At 41.2% G+C, this 20,155-nt stretch overlaps 2 protein-coding genes across 6 annotated transcripts in view; one reads left to right on the top strand and one right to left on the bottom strand.

Annotated features, from left to right (window-relative positions):
• The window catches only part of GTF3C3 (general transcription factor IIIC subunit 3), a 30,219-nt gene extending 16,424 nt beyond the window's left edge, over positions 1–13,795 (top strand). The window contains exons 13-19 of the mRNA XM_045032498.1: positions 40–141; positions 1,266–1,401; positions 2,418–2,655; positions 3,168–3,358; positions 5,463–5,587; positions 10,798–10,950; positions 11,484–13,795. Coding sequence (XP_044888433.1) covers positions 40–141; positions 1,266–1,401; positions 2,418–2,655; positions 3,168–3,358; positions 5,463–5,587; positions 10,798–10,950; positions 11,484–11,606 — 1,068 coding nt within the window. The 3' untranslated portion in view covers positions 11,607–13,795. The remainder of the gene's footprint in view (positions 1–39; positions 142–1,265; positions 1,402–2,417; positions 2,656–3,167; positions 3,359–5,462; positions 5,588–10,797; positions 10,951–11,483) is intronic.
• Positions 13,796–15,967: 2,172 nt separating this feature from the next.
• CCDC150 (coiled-coil domain containing 150) overlaps positions 15,968–20,155 on the bottom strand; it is a 45,310-nt gene continuing 41,122 nt past the window's right edge. For 2 of the 5 annotated variants that reach the window (XM_045032487.1, XM_045032488.1), the window contains exons 26-27: positions 19,286–19,405; positions 15,969–18,211 (exon numbers count right to left, since the gene is read on the bottom strand). In XM_045032487.1, coding sequence (XP_044888422.1) covers positions 18,095–18,211; positions 19,286–19,405 — 237 coding nt within the window. In that variant the 3' untranslated portion in view covers positions 15,969–18,094. Of the gene's footprint in view, positions 18,212–19,285; positions 19,406–20,155 lie in introns of all 5 variants that reach the window. The other 3 variants (XM_045032486.1, XM_045032489.1, XM_045032490.1) reach the window with 3 other exon arrangements.

Raw genomic sequence — 20,155 nt, 5'->3', positions numbered from 1 at the left:
TAGTTTATGACTTAATTAACTCTGCTCAATGTTGTCTAGGAATTAAAGTTACTGCTCCATCGTTCAACGCTGTTGTATTCTCAAGGCAAAATGTATGGTTATGTGGACACTTTGCTTACCATGCTAGCAATGCTATTAAAGGTAAGTTAATTCTTGTAGCCAAGCTTTACTGGATGGGACAGACATGTCCTGTTTAAGCCAAAGGATAAATGTACTCAAAAGTATTAGAAATCTATAGAAATAATTGTAAACCGATGTCTTGTATATGAAATATCATAGTTTAATATACCTGTATCATCATCTGGTATACCTGAGTCTTTCAGAGGTGCCCCCATCAAAGCCACTAGGTGCCTTTTGAGAATTAGGCCATTCATTTTTAATCAAAATAATGCTCTATTCTGTATAAGCAGAACTTCTATTGTATGCGTTAAACTACTGATATGCCTTCTTTACGGATACTGCCTATTTGTATGTGACATGTTTTCATTGGTATTTTCTCACAAGTGTCTGCATATGTTATGTTAAATGAAATATACACTAGGGTCTTTACTGGATGATTTCAAGATTGTTTCAGGTTCTATATTATTCCTGACTATGCATAGAACAATCAGAACATAGAATCACTTTTTAATCTTTGTGGTAGACAGTATTGTGTTTCACATATAGCTACTGTAAATTACACAAGCCACATAAATAAAATGATTTAAAGTGAAATTATTTAAATAACTTTCCTTTTATGTTCTTGTTGTTTTATTCATATTATAACAAAAACTATTTTTAGGTAGAATTTACTTAGTTTACAAGTTGCTGTTACTTTTTGTTTGTTTGAGTTTTGTTATATTCAGATTTCCATTTTCCCGAAATTGTTACAGTTTGGGGTCACAGTCACTGTACCAATTGGATAGTTGACTGTCCACTGGTTTCTAAAATCTTGATTCTGGTAGCATGGCATCTTTTTTTATTATGCCTCTAGGAAAGAAGTTTTGATTCGGTTATAAACAGACGTCTACCAACCTTCATAAAATTCAGCTCCTCTGGAGATCTTTTATCCTTCTCTTTTGGATAACTCAGTCTAAACAGGAACATGAAACAATGCTAAATACAATCTTATTGTTTGTGAACAATAGTCAAGTATGCTTCTGCTTATTATGGCATAACTGATCTGAAAACTGTTTTTGAACACAGCTAGAACAAGATGTATTGGCAACAGGATGTATTCATATAATCAGAAACTTAGAATGGTTGTCCTTCATAATTGTTTCCAGGTAGCAATGAACAGAGCTCAGGTGTGTTTGATATCTAGTTCCAAATCTGGGGAGAGACACCTTTACCTTATGAAGGTGTCTAGGGATAAAATTTCAGACAATGATGACCAAGAGACAGCAAACTGTGATGCAAAAGGTAACAGACTTTAAAAAAAATAAATCATGTTAATTTCCTACATACCAAAAAATCCTGGAATTACATTACATTCCAAATCCTTATTCAAATGTACATGACTTTATTAGATCTGTTTCACCCCCATGCTTTATTCATACAGTCAGGGCCGGCTCTAGGTTTTTTGCTGCCCCAAGCGCCAAAAAAATCCAAAAACAAAAACAAAAAAACCCCACCCTCCCGGAATGCCACCCCTGGAATTGTGTCGCCCCAAGCACGTGCTTGGTTTGCTGGTGCCTAGAGCTGGTCCTGCATACAGTGCCTAATTTAGGCCCTGATCCTACAGTCTTTACTCAGATGAATAGTCTGATTGAAGCCAAGGAAATGACTTTTGTAAGTAAGGACTACTTGAATGAGTAAAGGTTGCAAAATCTTGTTGTTAATATGAAAGAGAGTATATTAATGAATGAGCTACGTCCATTGAGCCAAGCTTTGCCACAAACATTGGGACTGCACAAGCCTATATTGATGGGCTTAGGAAAATCATGTTTTCTCCTCATTTAAAAGCAAGCTAATATAATCTGACAGGCAGATAGTATAGTCAGTACTGCTGCTAGGGGAAAAGTCTCTTTAGGCATAACAGTGTTTAAAAACAAAACCGAATGCTTTGTTTTCCAGCTAGATCCAAACTGTGACTGATTCAGACTTGAATTTATTTAGCATCATCAGGTGAATGGGGATGTTTTTAATGTGTGTTTATGTAATACTGGAGCAGCCTGAATTGCTGCTCTTTTAAATTCCCTGCAATTCTGAAGTTCTCACTTTAATGGTTATGGGTTTGTTTAAAAACCAGGCATTTCATAAATTGTGTTATGAAAGATTTCAAATACCACTGAAATGTATTCCACTCTTAATGGAAAAGACTCTTCGTTTAAAAAAACAAATACAAGTTTAGGCTGAAGTTTAAAAAGAGTGTGTGTAAGTCTTTAGCCCTTTAAGGCTTTAATTTCCTTGACTGATTGTGTTTATTCATATTGTAGCAATATTTGCTGTGCTCACAAGTGTACTGACAAAAGATGACTGGTGGAACCTCCTCCTGAAAGCCATATACTCTTTGTGTGACCTTTCCCGATATGAGGAGGCAGAGCTGCTGGTGGATTCCTCGCTGGAATATTATTCATTTTATGATGATAGGCAAAAGCGCAAAGAGCTGGAGTACTTTGGTCTTTCAGCTGCAATTCTGGACAAGAACTTCAGAAAAGGTTACAACTATATCAGGTGAAAAGCATTGGACTGAAGCTGATCACAGCATTGTGTTTTTTAATGGTCTGTGTAATGTTTTCCATTGAGGTTGTAGTTACATTGCTGAGAACATTTGCTGTTGATGTAAAATAGTTAATTTCTGAATTGCAGGTGGGCTGATCTTTTGTTTCTAAAAGAAACAATACCGTTTACTTTAAATCTGCCTGAAAAGCAGATTCATTGACTGAAACGATGGGGCTCTTTGGTGTCCTTTAATTGCAAAGCAATGTAATATAGTAGCTAGCTCTATGTGCAATGCAGCTCTTTGGTCATCTTGATGTACATTATGAAAATATTCTACAAGCTTTCTTATCCCAAGTTTTGTCTCTTTCACTGATCTAACCTTCACTTCTGGGAAGTCCAAAGTGGAAGAATAGTCTTAAAGCAAATTGTAGCTCCTGTGGCTTCCCCTATAGACTGTTCACTCACTGATTTATTGCATATTTACGTACAATATATTCAATAAATGCTTTTCGCTCACATTTTAGGATAATGCTAATGGAAAATGTTAATAAACCACAGCTCTGGAACATCTTCAATCAAGTCACCATGCATTCTCAGGATGTACGACATCATCGCTTTTGTCTTCGATTAATGCTGAAAAATCCTGATAATCATGCACTGTGTGTCCTAAATGGGCATAATGCATTTGTATCTGGTAGTTTCAAGCATGCTCTCGGTAAGGCCATCATTATACTGTACTAATATGAACAAGTATGACCTTTGGGGGGGTGAAATGTTAATCTCCTGTACTTATTTTCACCATCAAATTTCTCATATTTTGAGTGTATTTTTCAAAGTAGAGTGAATGTACCCTTCAGGTAGGAAAAAAAATCACTGAGTATTTATTTCCTGCTTCAATAAATGAAGTACAGTTCTTAGTGTTAGTAGGCATTTTCATACTATTTAACCATTTGGTAACAGAATCTCTGAGCATTACTGAATGGACTGGCAATGTTTCAATATTTGGTTTAAAATATAGATGGTATACGTGATTTAGAAGTTTTCTAACTAAACTGCAAGAAAGATAATTAAATGATGACACTAAGAAGGAAACAGGCCCATTTAATCAGCAGTATATGGCAAATGTGAAGTTTCAAGTGCGTGTTCAAAGGAACATTGCAGGGTTAATTTGAGAAATTGTCATCAGCCTGTGCAGTTTCAGAGAAGAGCAAGTTACTAATAATATAATTAAAATAAACAGGAAGTTGCCATTTTGCCAGTCTCCTTATATAGATTAGGGCAGAGGAATTTCAGGTTCTGTTAGCAGCCACTCAAAGTCCAAAGTTGTGAAATTAGTTGGTGGTCTCAGCACGGTTCTTAATGAATAGGAGTCCACATAAAAAAACCACCATCCTGTTTGGCTCTCCTTTTGTAATTCTCAGTAGAGTGACCAAGGACTGACTAATCCTGGAGCTTGAAGCCACCCTCCCACCATTAAGAGTGGTACCTCAGGTTAGGGTTGAGGCACACTGGAAGTGGTCAAGTGGGGGGTCTGCATTGCCGCTATCCATGTCTTACCTGTATTGTGAATAACCATAGAAGGCAGCCAGAATTTTCAAAGTAACCATTGATTTTGAGTGCCTCCATTTTTGGATGTCTAACTTGAGAGACTTCAAATGGGTCTGACTTTCAGAAAGTGCTAAGCACCCACTCTCTGAAAATCAGGTGCCTTTAACATATCTAAAGTTGGGCATCCAAAATCACCTACTCTCTTTCAAAAGTCTTGCGTGAGATCCTTGTCCGGTTGAAGTCCGTGGGAGTTTTGCCATTGACTTCAGTATTTCACCCCTTCTTCTTATTCTTCACAAGGCTGACAGTTTGACATCTTTCTCAGCACTAATATTCAAGAAAAAGAAAATGTGCGGAATGAACCTTTTGAAATTAAAATTTGTGTTCCATTAAAAAGTTGCATTTTCTTTATAAAGTGACAATAGGAAAATAAGATGTTTCTTTCTTGTCAAGTAATCACAAGGCACTCAATCAGAAACATTGACCATCTTCTGAATTATGACCATCTTTACTCTTTCATCTAAAGAGCATTATTAACCAGGCTTTAAAATAAATATGCAGGAGAGGCCTAAATGTTTAGTTGGTATAAATCAGTTTATACCATCTGGGGCTCTGGCCCATGAACTCTATAACAAAATTAGTTAATTTCACACTTGGTTCATTGTACACATTCAGTACATACCATGTAATTTCTTTTCTGCTTTTAAATAATACAGATCTTTATTATTATACATGTTTTGTTTTTAATATGCTAGAAGCAACCAGTTCATCACCATGGTGCAAAAACAAGGGGGCAGAACCTCACTTGGTGTAAATGATCATAGCTCCATTGACATCAGTTAAGCTCTGACAGTTTATACCAGTTGAGGATCTGCCCCAGGTCTGTCAAAAGAAAATACATTAGAAAGCAGTATACACCAAAAGTCTAAAGAATTTACTCATGATGTTTCAAAAGATATTGTTGCTGTTGCACCTTGCCACTCTGAGCTCCAACCCCAACAAGACCCTCTTTCTCCTCTCTCAGTAAGTCTTTGTTTTTATTCTGATAAGTTAAGTGTGGTATCTGAGAGCTGCTGAAAACATGAGATCTGCTGCAACTCATATTCTCCCTCTTTCCTGTTTTGATGAAGTCATTCTGAAATCTGATTCTCTTTCTGGTTTCCTTCCTTTTTTCAGTTCACACTTCCAAAAAAGTGTTGGGTTTTTTGAAAAAAATGAAACCCAGTTTTAGAGAGAGAGAGTGTCAGCTCATTTACTCCTGTTTCTCCTAGGACAATATGTGCAAGCCTTCCGTACTAGCCCAGATGAACCTCTGTACAGCCTTTGCATAGGCTTAACTTTCATCCATATGGCATCTCAGAAGTATGTGTTAAAAAGACATGCTCTTCTTGTACAGGTAAGTTATTTTGTTCTTCTTTGTGCATAGCACATGGTGTCATTTACTTCTGTCATGGCTCACGCAGTTACAGCTCTGGCACATTATTAGAGCTGATTGACATTTAAAAAATAGATTTAGGGTAGAATTTTCAAAACTCTCCAAGCATCTTAGGAGCATGTGTCCCAATGACAGTCAGCTTGTGCTCCTAAGTCATTTCAATTCTTGAAAATCCCCCCTTTGTGAATAAAAGCAGTTCAGTTCATTTTGTTGTGGCTTGGGGAATCTTTAATTATTTGCATATATTTAGGCAGCTGCCATGTATTCATGAAAATATAAATAATTTCAGCTTCACTAGCTTTAGTATGGATGTTTATTCATCTGACCCTTCTGCTGGAAGTGAAGCATTCGCCACTCTGGTTTTTAAAAACAAGAGTCCCTTACCCAAACAGAGAGCAGGAACACCACCAGATGACTTAGATGATTAACCGCAAATAATGTAGCTGAAGCAACAGTTCACAAATAACCATAGGTTGAAAATTTTGTCCAAAATATTTGCTGAAATCCTGCAAATGAAGGGACGCTCATGGGAAGATCATCATTCTGGATTGATTCATGAATGATTCATTAAGCAAAACAGGCTAATTCCTAGAGAGCATAATAAATAGTTTGACAGCGCTACCAACTGTACAGTAGGGCTGAGAGTCAAACAACAGTTCTTCACTGAGCACTTTGAGATTGATGTGTAATGCATGGGGGAGTGTTAATCAGTGAGCAATCCCTAGTAACTCGTTAAGGGCTTGAGCTCACAAGATGCTGAGTGCCTTCAATTCCCATTGAGGCAGCGTTGGGCCCTGTGAATGATTTGGGCTGGTCTGTAACGATCCAAGTGAGGAAGTCCTGTGCTCTTTATCCTGATGGCATTAGTGACCATGGCATAGGCACTGACTCCGTGGGTGCTCTGGGGCTGGAGCACCCATGGGGATAAATTGGTGGGTGCTCAGCACCCAGCAGCGCCGGGGAAAGTTGGCGCCTATGCATAATGGTATTAAAGTGATTTAACTTTTGATATACTGCAATGGCTCTGCTCAGTTGTATAACTGGCTTGCAAGTTTTGTACAGAAAAGCACTATGGACAAATTGCCTATGAAATTTCATTTTTTTAACCGAAGCCCCTGAAGAAAATTGCATTGATTTAATTAAAAAAAGTAACAAACTAATTTCCATCTGGATTTTCAACCTTGTAAGTCAAATTTCAACCCACACTCTTTTTCTGAAGAGATTTCAGCTACTGTCTGTTTTTAAAATATGACACACATTGAAAGTGCTAATCACTGTCCTTTCTGTTTTCTCCTGGATCCCTGTATTCAAATTTAGGTTAATTACCTTGAAGGTTTACACGGATTCCTGGATTTGCATGGCCCACAGAGCCTCTCTTCTTGGATTGCAGCTCCAGCACAACCCACTCTATCTTTTTCCACCTTCAACCAGTCCCATTTTTTCATGTCCTCACCTGCCAGACAGTTGGGGCCGAACAGCCCCACACTGGATCTGAAGCTTGTGGATCAGGCCCATATCTTGTGCTGGCACGATCCTGATTTTCTTCATTATTTCTAACCTCTTCCTTGGAAAATCCAGGGTTTTTTTTATTCCCTCTACTCCTTCTCCCTTTACCTTTCAGTGAACCAAATGAGGCTAAGAGCCAGGGCCAACATATTCCACTTTGGGGGCATGAATTTAGGTACCTAAATAAGGGGCCTGATTTTTTAGAAGTGCTGAGCACTTGCAGCTCCCTTTAATTTCAGTAGGAGTTGCAGGTGCTGAGCAACTCTACAATCAGATCACTCCTTTAGATGCCGAGCTTTAGGCATTCCCGTTTGCATGATTTGGCCTAATTTTAAACATGTTTAACCACTTTTTTTTCTGTGTAATAATCCTTCCTTCCTATCTCTGTTGCGGACAGTCCCCTAAGAATATGCTTGGAAAATGTCACCCTCCGAAGATGCCTTTCCTTTTGTGTCTCTGTTTTTCTCATTTCGTGTTCACCCATGTTGAGGGTTTTTTAATCTTTGCTTGCTTCTAGTTTGTTCAGTAGTTCACCCAGACAGTGACATAGTGGTGACCCTAATTATCATGATTAGCTGTTAGAGTCTGAGCTAATTCCTTACTGTTGAATGAGCTATCTTCTCTGATTATCAATAGTGGCTGTAGAAATCAAGCCCTCTGGTTACAGCAGAGGCTGCACATTCCTGTGTGACCTCAAAATGAGACATAAATCTTGTCATTACTATACAGTAATTTGTGTTCCATTTTCCGCTTCCTCCTGAACCCAGTTTGATTTTTCCCAAGACTTTTCAAATTGAAAAAGAGAAATAGTCTGGTGAATTTTAATCTGAAAATGGTTGTGTTGAATGTGCTCTCTTTGGGAGGTGACTCAGGTCCTAACACCATTCACCTTTATCGCACTGTACAGACATTAGCTAATGCATGCTCACAGCAACCCTGGGAGGGAGGGAGGCAGGCAAGTGTATCCTCTCTCATTTTATAGATGAGAAACTGAGGCACAAAGGTTGAATGACTTGAAGTTACATAGCAAGTCAGTGGCAGAGGTGGTGGTAGGGATGGGGGCAGTAGATCCTTCTGAATGGGGGGCAGAGGGATAGGAGGAAGAGCAAGGGGAATTACCCAGTGCTTGGGGCAGGGGCAGCGCACGGAGCCTCGTGGTCCCCCTGCCTAGAAGCCAGACCCGCTGCTGGCCACTTCCAGGGCACAGCGCGGTGTCGGAACAGGTAGGCACTAGCCTGCCTTAGCTGGGCAGCAACCAGGGGCGGCTCCAGGCCACAGCACGCCTTCGGCGGCATCCCTGCGGAGGGTCCGCTGGTCCCGCGGCTTCGGCGGACCTCCTACAGACGTCTGCTGGTCCCTGCAGAGGGTCTGCTGGTCCCGCGGAACCAGCGGACCCTCCGCAGGCAAGCCGCTGTGCTTGGGGCGGCAAAATGCCTAGAGCCGCCCCTGGCAGCAACGTTTTTGACAGGACTTCTAACGTCCCGGTTGGCAGTGCTGACCAGAGCTGCTAGGGTCCCTGGGTGCTGAGCAAGGCGACCCAGTACTGAGTCGCAACCTGAAATTTGAAAAACACTGGTCTGGTGGCTAAACCTCAAGATGGGGAATCACAAGTTTTAGCTCTGCCAGAGTTGGGTTCCTGTGGGAAAACTCTCATTGGCTCAGTACAAGCATGATTAGACCCTTTGTCTTTTTATTTAGGATATGTGAATTGTCTATTACTTTACCCTGAGCTGTTTGTTCCTGCCCTTTTAATGGATTTTATTGGCTAAGGTGCAGATTTTCATCTGCCCGCAACTGGTAACTGTGTGAAGTTAACAGGTATTGCAGGAGTATTACAGGGAGCAGTAAGCGGGGGGGAATGCATTTGTATTCCAGAAGTAGTACTGTGATGTATGAAGGGTTTACAGCTAGTAAAGGCTTTATTTAACTATTTTTTCTTTGATTCTATGAAAAGAGGAGCTCTGAAATAGTCATTCAGATTAATGTAGGGCAGGTGTGACGGGTTGGATCCCGCTTCTGGGATGCCACCTGATGTACAGGGATTTCTCTGAGCCCGCAGGCTCCACTAGCCTGGTCCTCCTTTCCCTGTCTTGCTGAGTCAGGCTCTCTGGCCTCTTGCAGCACACGCACAGGTAGGGAGCACCAGCTGTAGAATCACACAGAGTCTGCAGACAGCTCTCTATGGGAAGATTCAGCTAGGAAATTGCCCAGCACTCACGTGCAGCTTCCCTCTAGAGAGTAAACCCAAAATAATATGGTCTTGTGCTGTACAGAAAAATCTCATAAAAATTCGCTCTCTCCCTCAATGTGGAGAGAGAGATGCACAGCTTCTTGCCCCTCCCCCACCATGAATTGCACAAACTGGGTTATGTTAGAAACAAGAAATAAGTTTCTTAACTATAAAAGGTAAATTTTAAGGGATTATAAAGGATACCAAACAGAACCAAGCAAATTACTAAGCAAATAAAACAAAACACGCATACTAAGCTTAACATCTTAAGGAAACTGGTTTCAAGAAGTAATTTCTCACCCTAAATGCTGCTTTTGGGGCAGGTTGCAGAAATTCTTGAAGGTTAGCTCCCTGCTTGCAGCTTAAATCATTAGGTATCTTGTTCCCAGACTTATTTTCCAGCCTGGGTTCAGTACTCTTTCCCCTTCCCTTTGTCCTTGTTCCTTAGGTGTTTCCAGCAGGCATCCTGGGTGGGGATTCAGTGAAGAGTGATCCAAGATCAACTTAATCCCCAGCCTTAAATAAGATTTACATAAGGCGAGAATTTTTTGTTTCCCACTCTTGACCTCCCCTTCCTTTTAGTGGAAAATTACTCGAAGTCCAAGATGGTGTTTTGTACCAGGTGACAGGACCACCTGACCTAGTCACAGCTAGTCCCAGGATGCCTCTCAGGAAGGAGAGAGATTAGTATCTTCAAAAGTCTTATTGTTTCTTCCTAATGGCCTGTTGTCTAGTGGGTGTTTCCCAAATGCACGTACAGTTGTAATTATTATAGTCAATATTCCTAACTTTAGATCCAGAAATGATACATGCATATAAATCGGATAATCGCATTCAGTAAATTATAACCTTTCCGATGATACCTTATAAGGCCCATCTTGCATAAAATAGATCTGTTATGCCATATCCATATCATAAGCATATTTCCATAAATAACAGCATAAGCAGGTTCAAATTCAAATGGGGCTAAAGGGGGGTGGGGTGGACAAGTGTTTAAAACAAATAGTAGACAAGAGGTGGTGTTCTAAAGCGTAATAGGTGTGGGGTTAAACAAACAATCTCATTGTGTCCCTTCGTTCCTCCCTTTCATCTCTCTAGTTAGATGGTAAGCTCTTCAGGGTGCGGGCCTGGCTCACATGTCTGTAAACTATCTATCAAAGTTGAGTGCTATAGAAATAGTAATAATTCTGAACAACTTTGCACACAGCTTATCAAAAGATCTGTCTGTTGTCTTCACTGTGTGAGGCTGCTGAGGCCGCAAAGCATCTCCTCTGTTGGTCTAGTGTGTCATGGAAAGTGGATGGCTTGTTTTTGCATTTGGTCTTAAATTAGGCAGTTATATTTATGGGCAAAAAACTCTCTTGTTGCGAATTTAAAACATGCTGCTTTATTGTTTTACAAAAAATAAAGCTTCCAATGTGTATTTTGTACATAGGGATTCTCTTTCCTTCACCGGTACCTGGGCCTCCGTGGACCGTGCCAAGAATCTTTCTATAACCTAGGCCGTGGCCTTCATCAGCTGGGATTAGTGCATATGGCAATCCATTATTACCAAAAGGCACTTGAGCTTCCTCCTCTCATCTTAGAGGTACCACATGATTAAACATTTGAACTATAAAAGTAAAATCAGATCAGCATTACTATGTTTTAACCAGAAGTAAAACGAGTGCACGAGTGTCTAGTGTATATTTGCATTGCATAACCTCAATATAATTTCATAGGCACTAGAAAAAGCACTTGATTTGTCATCTGAGCTGTATTTATGAACATGTATAACTCAAATTGCTCAGGTAATGATTGTCGGGTTTATTTTATTATCTGGCTGGGCATAGCAACTGCAAGAAAATGGGTGCTGAAGAATTTTGCCACCTGAATAAAGAAGCGTACATAAGGTCCATTTTAAAAGCCAGAATAATAATAAATATAACTGGCATTTTCTGTTTCATGAGTATGAAGGTTTAGTATAGAAATACAGAATTCCAGTGTAACTGTCTGAATGTGATGGGAATGAACTGAGTATCTCAATGATGAAGAACTTGCCTGTGTATGTTGTTGCACTGATTTGATGTTTTATGGTATAGTATTCATGCAAGCTAGTAAATGATTTTTTAATTCTTCCAGGGAATAGAAGCTGATCAGACAGACTTGCGAAGAGATGTTGCCTTCAACTTGTCACTAATTTATCAGAGCAGTGGAAATTTAAGAATGGCTCAAAAGCTGTTGTATACATATGGAATCGTATGATGGAGTTTGTGGCACCTGTTTGTGACTGAGAGGTAGCCGGCTAGGAAAATAACATTTGTCATTTCCACTGGGGCATTGAGGATCTCAGGCATTACACACCAATGGAGAGATCAGTTCAAAAAGATATGTACATATTTTTTTCTAACCTGATCTAGATGTGATTGGATCAGAGTTGTTAGTTACTGTATATATTTTGTTTCCTAAACTTTTGAGCTATTTTTTCCATTTCCTGAGGTTGGAACTGTAAAATGCCCCGATACAAGCAAAGTTTGACAAGCAGACTTTTGTGAGCAGATTCTCCAGACATACTTAGGTGTTGGTCGAGCACCTTATTGATGAGTTTTTGTGACGCCTGAAGTTGGTGCTGGTTCACAGAATTCTCAGCTGAATAAGGGACTAAAAATGATGCACACATTTTTTTGGAGAAGATTTTTAAAAAGTAATTTAACTGGCTACTGTCCAAGTTCAATTCTGGCAATTGGTTATATTTGCTGTGTACTGTACAAAATTGTTACTGTTACAGTGAAACCCCGCTATACCACGCCCCGCGATAATGCGAATTCAGATAAAACGCGATCATAAGGTGGCTCCAGCCGCCCCAAGCGAAAAAAGAAAAACGCGTCCGGAGCACTGCCGAGGCAAAGAAAAAAAGAAATATGCCTTCCCCCCTGCCCCTGCTTCCCCTTTTGGTGAGAAGAGCCGTTCTCCTCCCCAGCTGCTCCTCGCTCTTCCTCTGCCCGTTTCCCTCTCTCGCTGCATGGCTGAGAGCCCCCGCTGCTGGAGCAGGCTAGCAGCTGGGAGGGATGCTACAGAAACAGTGGCATGAATTCTGCTCTGAATATTAGCAACTCCTCAGTGTCAAACGCTGCAATCGGCTCTCTGGGTGGAGGGGAGTCAGCTGAGCGCCTTTGTACAGATCTCTTGAGAGCTGCTCCAGCCCCAGTCTGCCAGGTCCCAAAACTCCGGTTTTCAAAGTCCAAACCCAGCCATTCTCAGGCTGGTTCTGGCTCATTTAATAGGTTGATTAGCTTGTGCTGTCACTAATTATTGCTACACCCTTTCAGTTATCATTATGGGCATTTTGCAAGTGCAAGTCGTTTTCTGCCCAAGAGAAATTGACCAGCTTGAAATGGTAAATTTTCATAACCCCGCTATAACACGACCCCGCATTTATCGTGATTGAATTTTTTGGACCCCAATTATCGCGTTATAGCTGGATTTCACCGTATATAGGAAAGGGAAGACTGAAGAAATGGGCTGGGGGGGAAGGGAAGATATTAGCCGAACACCCTCCAGATAATAGATGCTCTTGGATTCCTAGGAGAATTTTTCCAGAGAGACTTAATGTTACAAATAACTGCAATTGCAAGACCTTTAAAGTACTTAAAAAGGATGATAAGGATTCCTGGAAAAATATTCTATTTCATCGCAAGCTGTGTCTGTTTAAGAAAAGCAATTTTCTTTTATTACTAAATCAGTGTCACATCAGTAAAAGGTATCCATTTTCTGGAGTACTGTAAATTGGTCTAGTTAAAGTTAGTTATTTATGAAATCAGCAATCATTTAAATAACTTATTCTCAGCAAAGACAAACACAAAAAAAGTCCCAAGTTGTTTAGTGGGCTAAACATTTGTTAGTGTAATAACCTACAGCCCATTATCTTCCTGTACTAAATAATTAAATATTGAGAGAGGTGCTGCAAATTCTGTATATTGCTTTGCTAATCAAGAATGATAATTCCAATTATACAGCTGTCATATATGTTACTCTTGTCCAGCAGAGAAATAACCTCATGCTGGAAGTGATGGTGATGATAGCCCTATCTCTGAAACTTGTCTTCAGTAAGATTTGTTTTAAAAGCCTTTGTAGCATTACAACACTAAACTTTGGTATGTGTAGTACTTTATGCTGGCCCAACTAATTTTAGTGGTAACATGAATTCTATTAGATAACACATTAGTTAGTTTGGTGGTATCACGCATTAAATCTCAGCCACTTGTTACAGCTCTTGAAGAAAATTGGAACAATGGTCTTGCCAAATTCTCTGTTCCTGGGGAACCAAAATATAATTTGTTTATATTAGATCAGATGATGAGATCAAATGGTCGGACAAAATGATGACACATACATACTACTATTGAAAGTTTGCTGTTCACTAATCAACACATTAAAAAAAAAATCTCACAATCTGGATTTCTAATGTGCTGAAGGTAAGAGAAAATGACTTGTGTTTTGGAGGATAGGTCATAACTGACCAGCATTTATAGTCTCCCGCTTATTATACTTTCTTCTTCAAAAGTCAGCTTTAATTCTGCTATTTTCTAACTTTAATGCTAGACTTTGCAACCTTAATTTGGCTCCCTTTTTTGTGACAGTATGATAGTCTCTAATTTTATGATCAGATACTCCTTTTTCCACAACTTTAATCAGTGCACAGGATGGAATTAATTGGATCTAAAACATGAATGCACAGAAATTTCTTAAGAGAAACTTGTTAAGATTTTAACCTGTGAAAAACAATGTGTTTTTTCCCCCCCAAACTGATTTTGCTAAAACTAAAAAAAAATCAGCCGGAGGTGGAAACCTTTAGCTTTAATGGTTGGCAAAGTTGTAAGCAATTGATAAGTGGCTTAGAATGGAAAACATTGTTAGGCAACTTTAGCTGTAGTTGCTGCCAGCTCTGACATTCCTTTTCCAGTTTCATGTAAGAAAATAACTTGTAGACAGTTCTGTATCACATAATAAATTATTACAATATTGGGCTTAATTACCTGGATATTCTTTTTCTTCGCTATTAGCGTGTGCTTAGATACAGTAGTGATGGGTAGCTTGGACATCCCTAGAAGCTTGTTTACAAAAGTGTCTACTCCTTGTCCTCAAACCCTAACCACAAATGTGTTCTGTCTGAGTGATACTGGGAGTGACCATTAGAAAGCTGCTTGCTATCAGCACGTTTGTATATTCATTGAAGGCTGTGGATCCAGAGTAAGGGCTAACACTGTGTAATACTATAGCTCTATAAGTGAGCATCTTTTTATTCAGTTTTGCCAAATATTACTGAGGTAGAAAATGTTTATTTAGTAGAAATTTCACACTTCCTATAACTATTTACTGATTATCCATTGACAGTATGGCAGAGTCAATGAAAGGTGTATATCTATCTACTCATACCAGTATTCAGCAGGTGGTGGTAAAGTAAAGGTCTGAATTTAACTCAGCCTACTACAATGAAAATAAAGCGATCTCAGCGATGTTGTGTTTTCCCCTTTCACAATTTTTAGAAAGAGTTGTGTGCATTTGGAAATCCCACCCCATGAAACTGAGTTAAAAGATTACAGCCCATGGCTTTCAACAGCGTGTGTGCTCCTACTTCCATTAAGTGCATGGGAAAGTCCACCCCATAGCTGTGTACTGTGAGACAGTACCTAATAAGAAAAAAGCTGTTTTTCCCCTCCTTGAGAATCCAGAACTATGGAGACCACCCAGCCCAGAACCTCTCAAAAGTGAAGTCCTAGCTATTTCTGTTCTAATTCTATAGGGCTCAGAAGCCAAGTAAGGCAATGGCAGGTCAGTGCAGGGTGGCAGCCTGCCAGGGAATAGCTGTCCCCTGCAGGAGAGGTTGGTTGGTGACTCTGGAACTGGTATTCTTCCTTCTGTGTCAGTAGTCAGTGCCCCAGCATGGTACTAGGAGCACCTGTCTTCTGATTCAGTTGCAAAACAGAGCTCCTACCTAAGCTCAGGATGCTGTCTGTAAGAACAGCATTAACCATACTGTGCCTGTAAAATTTAAGTAATTGCATTCTGCCTTCCTTTATCAATTTGCTATGCAGTTGTGATAGGCTGTGGTCTCATAGAATATCAGGGTTGGAAGGGACCTCAGGAGATCATCTAGTCTAACCCCTGCTCAAAGCAGGACAAATCCCCTGACAGTTTTTTTTTAAACCCCAGTTCCCTAAATGGGCCCCCTCAAGGATTGAGCTCCCAATGCTGGGGTTAGCAGGCCAATGCTCAAACCACTGAGCAACCTGCCCCTCTTACTGCCTCTCATTCTGCTACTCAAACCTCGCCACGATGAAGGGAGTATTCAGCAAAAACTGTTCAGTGAACAACAAGGCATTTCCCCAGTCCCTTTGTCCCATCCTCTGGGCTTTACTGTAGCAGGCAAGTATATAGCCCATAGTTTGGTAGTGGCTAGGATGGAAAGCACTACAGCAGTATAGGTTATTACTCTATGCTTAGACTGCACCTAAGTCTCACCACACTCAACCCTAAACACCTCAGGACAAGTGCTTACTGTGGACTTCTTTAAAAGAAATAATAGGTTTCATGCACCATGGATTAGAATGACAAACTGCAAATATTGTAGTAATTAAAGCAGATTTAATGATTTAAATACAGAGTCAGCAGATTAGATATCTATACATACAGCACTCTAGTGCCCTGTATCTGTGAAGAGGGCCTGATGAAAGAAGGAATCCATGCCCACTAATCACTAAAACAGTGGCTCCTTGGTAGCAACAACTCCTAAGAAAGGAAACTGGATGGTAGCATGTGGAGCTGTCTTCCCCTGCCCCTGGACCATACCTCATAGCATCTCTTTCTAGATGAAGGGCAGTGTGTGTTGTCATTAACAGTTAGCCACATAGCTTAACTAGATCAAATAGATGCAGTGTGAGCTAAGGTAGCCAGTGCCACGCTAGGTGGGTTTCAGGCTCTGCCTACAGCTTGGTGCTAAAGTTGGCAGAGTTAGACTACACTACTGACACTGACCTGAGAGGAGAACAGGACTCTAGGACGGAATCCTACACCTAGGCTCATTTTAACCCCGCCACTCAGAAGTGATGTGGTATGTAGAAACTCAGCTCGCCCTTGGGAGGAGGAACGTAAGGTTGTATTGAAGGCGTCTGCTGCTTAGGAATTTCAGCAACATTAGGATTTAGGGCCTGAGCCAAAGGCTACTGAAGTTAATGAAAGGTACCTATTAGCTTTAATGGGCTTCCAATCAAGTGCTTAATCACTAAGGGTCTGAGCCTGTTTTCACTGATGTCAATGGCAAAATACCCATTGAGAGCAATAGGAGCAGGACCAGGCCTAAAACAATGGTTCAGGCTGTTGTCATATAAACCTAATTATGCTACAAAGGTAGGTATATAAAATGGGTGGAATGATTATTTGCCGAGTCCCAGCAATATGCTTGGTCCTGTACACACCACAGCGGAAGGGATGGCTTCTGCCCCACAGAGCTTCAAACTAGCTCCACAGAAACAAATGGATCAGACAACTGGAGGATGCTTAGGAAACAGCGCTGCAATTATTAAATTAAAATTAGGTGTGTAACAGCACATCTGATGTAGCTGGGTTACACTGTAAGCCGAGGCAGACAGAGTTTTAAGGAGGGACTCTGAGCTACTCATAAGTGCTCATTAACTGAACAATGGATGAAAATTGTCTGTTTCTATAGCATAAGGGAATGGTAGTTAAAGTCTTAACCCCCTGCTCTGGACACCTCCTGCCCTTTGGGTAGCTTGTTCCATGGTGGGGCAGAATTAACCAACTCTATTAATGACATTGGGTACCAATGGTGCAAGGTGTTCCACCGGGCAGCCTCTCACACCCACATGGAGCACCTTCTAGCAATGGAGCCTTGCGCAAAGACAGGGCTCCTGCAAGTGCCCAAGGACACTGTCCTCCTCTCTGTGCCCAGGCCCAGGGCTCCTTTTACTGCTACTACCCATCAGCTAAGAAGGGATTCTCCCTGTACTGGTCAGGCAACCATCAGTATCCAACAGTGGACAACCGTCCTGTTTCAGCACGTTTACCATCACCAGCCTAGGAATCCAGTAGACCATCCTCTGGATAGGCAGAATCCCTGCACAGCAATCTGAGCTCTCAATAATAATGATGCCTCCTCACTTTGCAGGGCTCATTCCAACCCACTACCCTCCTCTTGCGCTGCTAAAACACAAATGAGAGATGTGACTGGAGACAAAGATCCAGAACATAAACTTACTTGTATAGGAAGCTGTAGAGAGAGGAATAATTTCTTTGTTATAAATTATGGTTCCATGATGAAGCATTTACACAAATTAGTCACACTCAAAGACCATGTTAGGATGGGGGAAATGGACATCTGCTTCACAAACTGATACATTCTAGTATGTGTCAGACAGGTGAGACTCATTAGCTAAGCTGAACTGGAGTACACAATTTAAATTAATATTCCAAAACCTGCCTGCACTGGTCTATCAGCCAGCCAGTCAATGTGCATTTTATTTGAAGGGTCATCCTCACTGATACAGAGCAGACCCAGTTCATACAGGACCTCTGCTTATACCCACTTAAAAATCTTCTGAAATATGCAGATGCTTATAGATCAAAATACTTCAGCCTTAGGGCTCATCTTCCAGCATGTGAAGAACTGGTCTGAACTGTGGTGTTCACAGCTGCAGGGTGGTATGGCAGCCTGGAATCGCCTGGGTTAGCTGACATCACTTCCTGTCTAGCTCTGATTGGTACTTCCTGGAGATGAGTTTGAGCTGCTGTTTAGTCTCCCAGCGATTCAGGGAGGCTTGGCTAGGGAGTTTCACAGCTTTTTCCTTCTCCATCTGTTAAAGGACAGGGTACTGGATGAAAACTGATCTATCCCCTCTCATTCCCAATGAACAACAGCAGAAAATACAGAGACTGCAGCAGCTCAAGATACATCTTTAGAGGCAGGTCAAAGAGCTATCTGGGAATTGCCACAGTTGTAACAAAGCCTCTGAGATCTCCATACAAAACAAGGTAAGGAGAACTCTTTACAGAACTGTTTGGATGAGTGTCGGGGAGAATGGCAGCAGTCATGGAAGGCACACTAGAGCCACTCATTTTCAATAGTTTTTTGAGTAGGAGCTTAATCAGAAATAAAATGTAGCCGGAGAGAAGCAGGACATGGATAATGGAGGGAAAGGGGCTTCCTCGTTCCTCTCTTGTCCCCACCTGGCCCTAGCAGGTTAACTAAATGTCATTTGCCCACCAAATAAGCACATCCTGTGAAACATCAGCAAGAAGTGAGAGAACAAACTAAACTTCTAAACCTTTGTTCAGGGGCTTACTCCTTTGAGAGTGTTCTCCTGCCCCAAGGAGATGCTAGTTGGCTGAGAGAGTTGTGGGCTGATGGGAACTGCAGAAATCAACAGGGCTTAAGAAACCAAAATTCTGATTGTCACCTTTAACCTGCTAAAGAAATGAGATAGGAAAGAGGGGGAAAGTTTTTTGGTCTGAGGTTTGCTCTTCCCCTCGCTTGAGGTGGGGAAGCTTTGTTTGGCGAGCACGCCTCTCTGCTCCTGCTCTGCATACAGCAGAACATCACAACAGGGCAGAGTTTTCTTATAGTTCTCCAGAAACTGTCTCCTGCCCACGTTATATGCATCCAAACAAAACAGTGTTGGCTTTCTTCTGGCACTGGTACTCACCTCTGTATAGGAAACACCTGCTACAGTCCCGCATGACCTTGCTATTACCTTCACTTTAACAAGTGCCAGCACTCTTCCCTGCAACAGCACTGCTTGGCTGTACTAATACCATTGCTCTTCTGACACATACACAGGGAACTCTACTACAGGCTGTTCCCTGTTCCTCATCCTCCCATTAACTTTGCACCTCTACCTTGAAAGTAAAAAGCAATTCCCTTTATTTACCTCCTTGCCATAGTTCCTTTCACTGGGGATATTCTGCTGTTTGTTTTTCACTAGCTCGAGCTGCAGGCTGTCAAACTTAGATTTGAACCAGTGGTGAGCTTCCTCCAGGTTAGCTGTGATCTGAGGAAGAGAGTAGTGATTAGGGTTAGAAAGAGAACTTTTAGCATTTCCAACTTCTAGGCTGCACACCGGACAGGCAGAATTCCAAAGCCACACTTCTTTAAATCTCCCACCTCTGTGTAAGCATAGAGCATGCCCCTTGGCCATCCTGGCCTCCTTCCTGCAACATTGTGGAGGGGCTGGAAACGTCCACACTGCACTGCTGTTACCCCCTTATTGGGTAACTAATAGGCTTCATTGGCACTAGCCCAAGAGAAGACAATTCTAACTAGAGGGAAAAGCATGAAGAAGGTGGTAGAGGAAGAGAGTAAAATGAGGCTAATTACAGCAAGCCACAGAAGAACGAGGGGAGAGAGCATGGCCTTTGCTTCGCAATGTGCTGGCACCAGGATCATTTAAAGAACGACAAATGCTGTAAAATTACCACTCCCACTGTATTATCTATTGGGTTTCCGGGAAACGGGGCGGGCAAAGCCCACCCCATGCTAATTGAACCCCCCCCAGCCTAAGGGGAGGTACCACAGGGCCTCAGAAACCCACTAATTGCGGGGGACACTCCCACTGTATTAGCAAGTTATTTCACATCCTGTGTTAGCAAGAACTCTTGTTAAGGACAATCCTATATGCAGATGCTACAAAGTACTGTAGAGTTTGAAGTGAAAGGACCTTTGTTACTTACTCTCTTACCTACACTGGAGATCTCCCTTGTAAAATAATTACAGTACTGTACAATTTGGAACCAAATTACTG

This window comes from Mauremys mutica, chromosome 10 (assembly GCF_020497125.1).
Source record: "Mauremys mutica isolate MM-2020 ecotype Southern chromosome 10, ASM2049712v1, whole genome shotgun sequence".
Lineage (NCBI taxonomy): Eukaryota > Metazoa > Chordata > Testudines > Geoemydidae > Mauremys > Mauremys mutica.
This window is presented reverse-complemented; position numbering and strand designations above follow the sequence as displayed.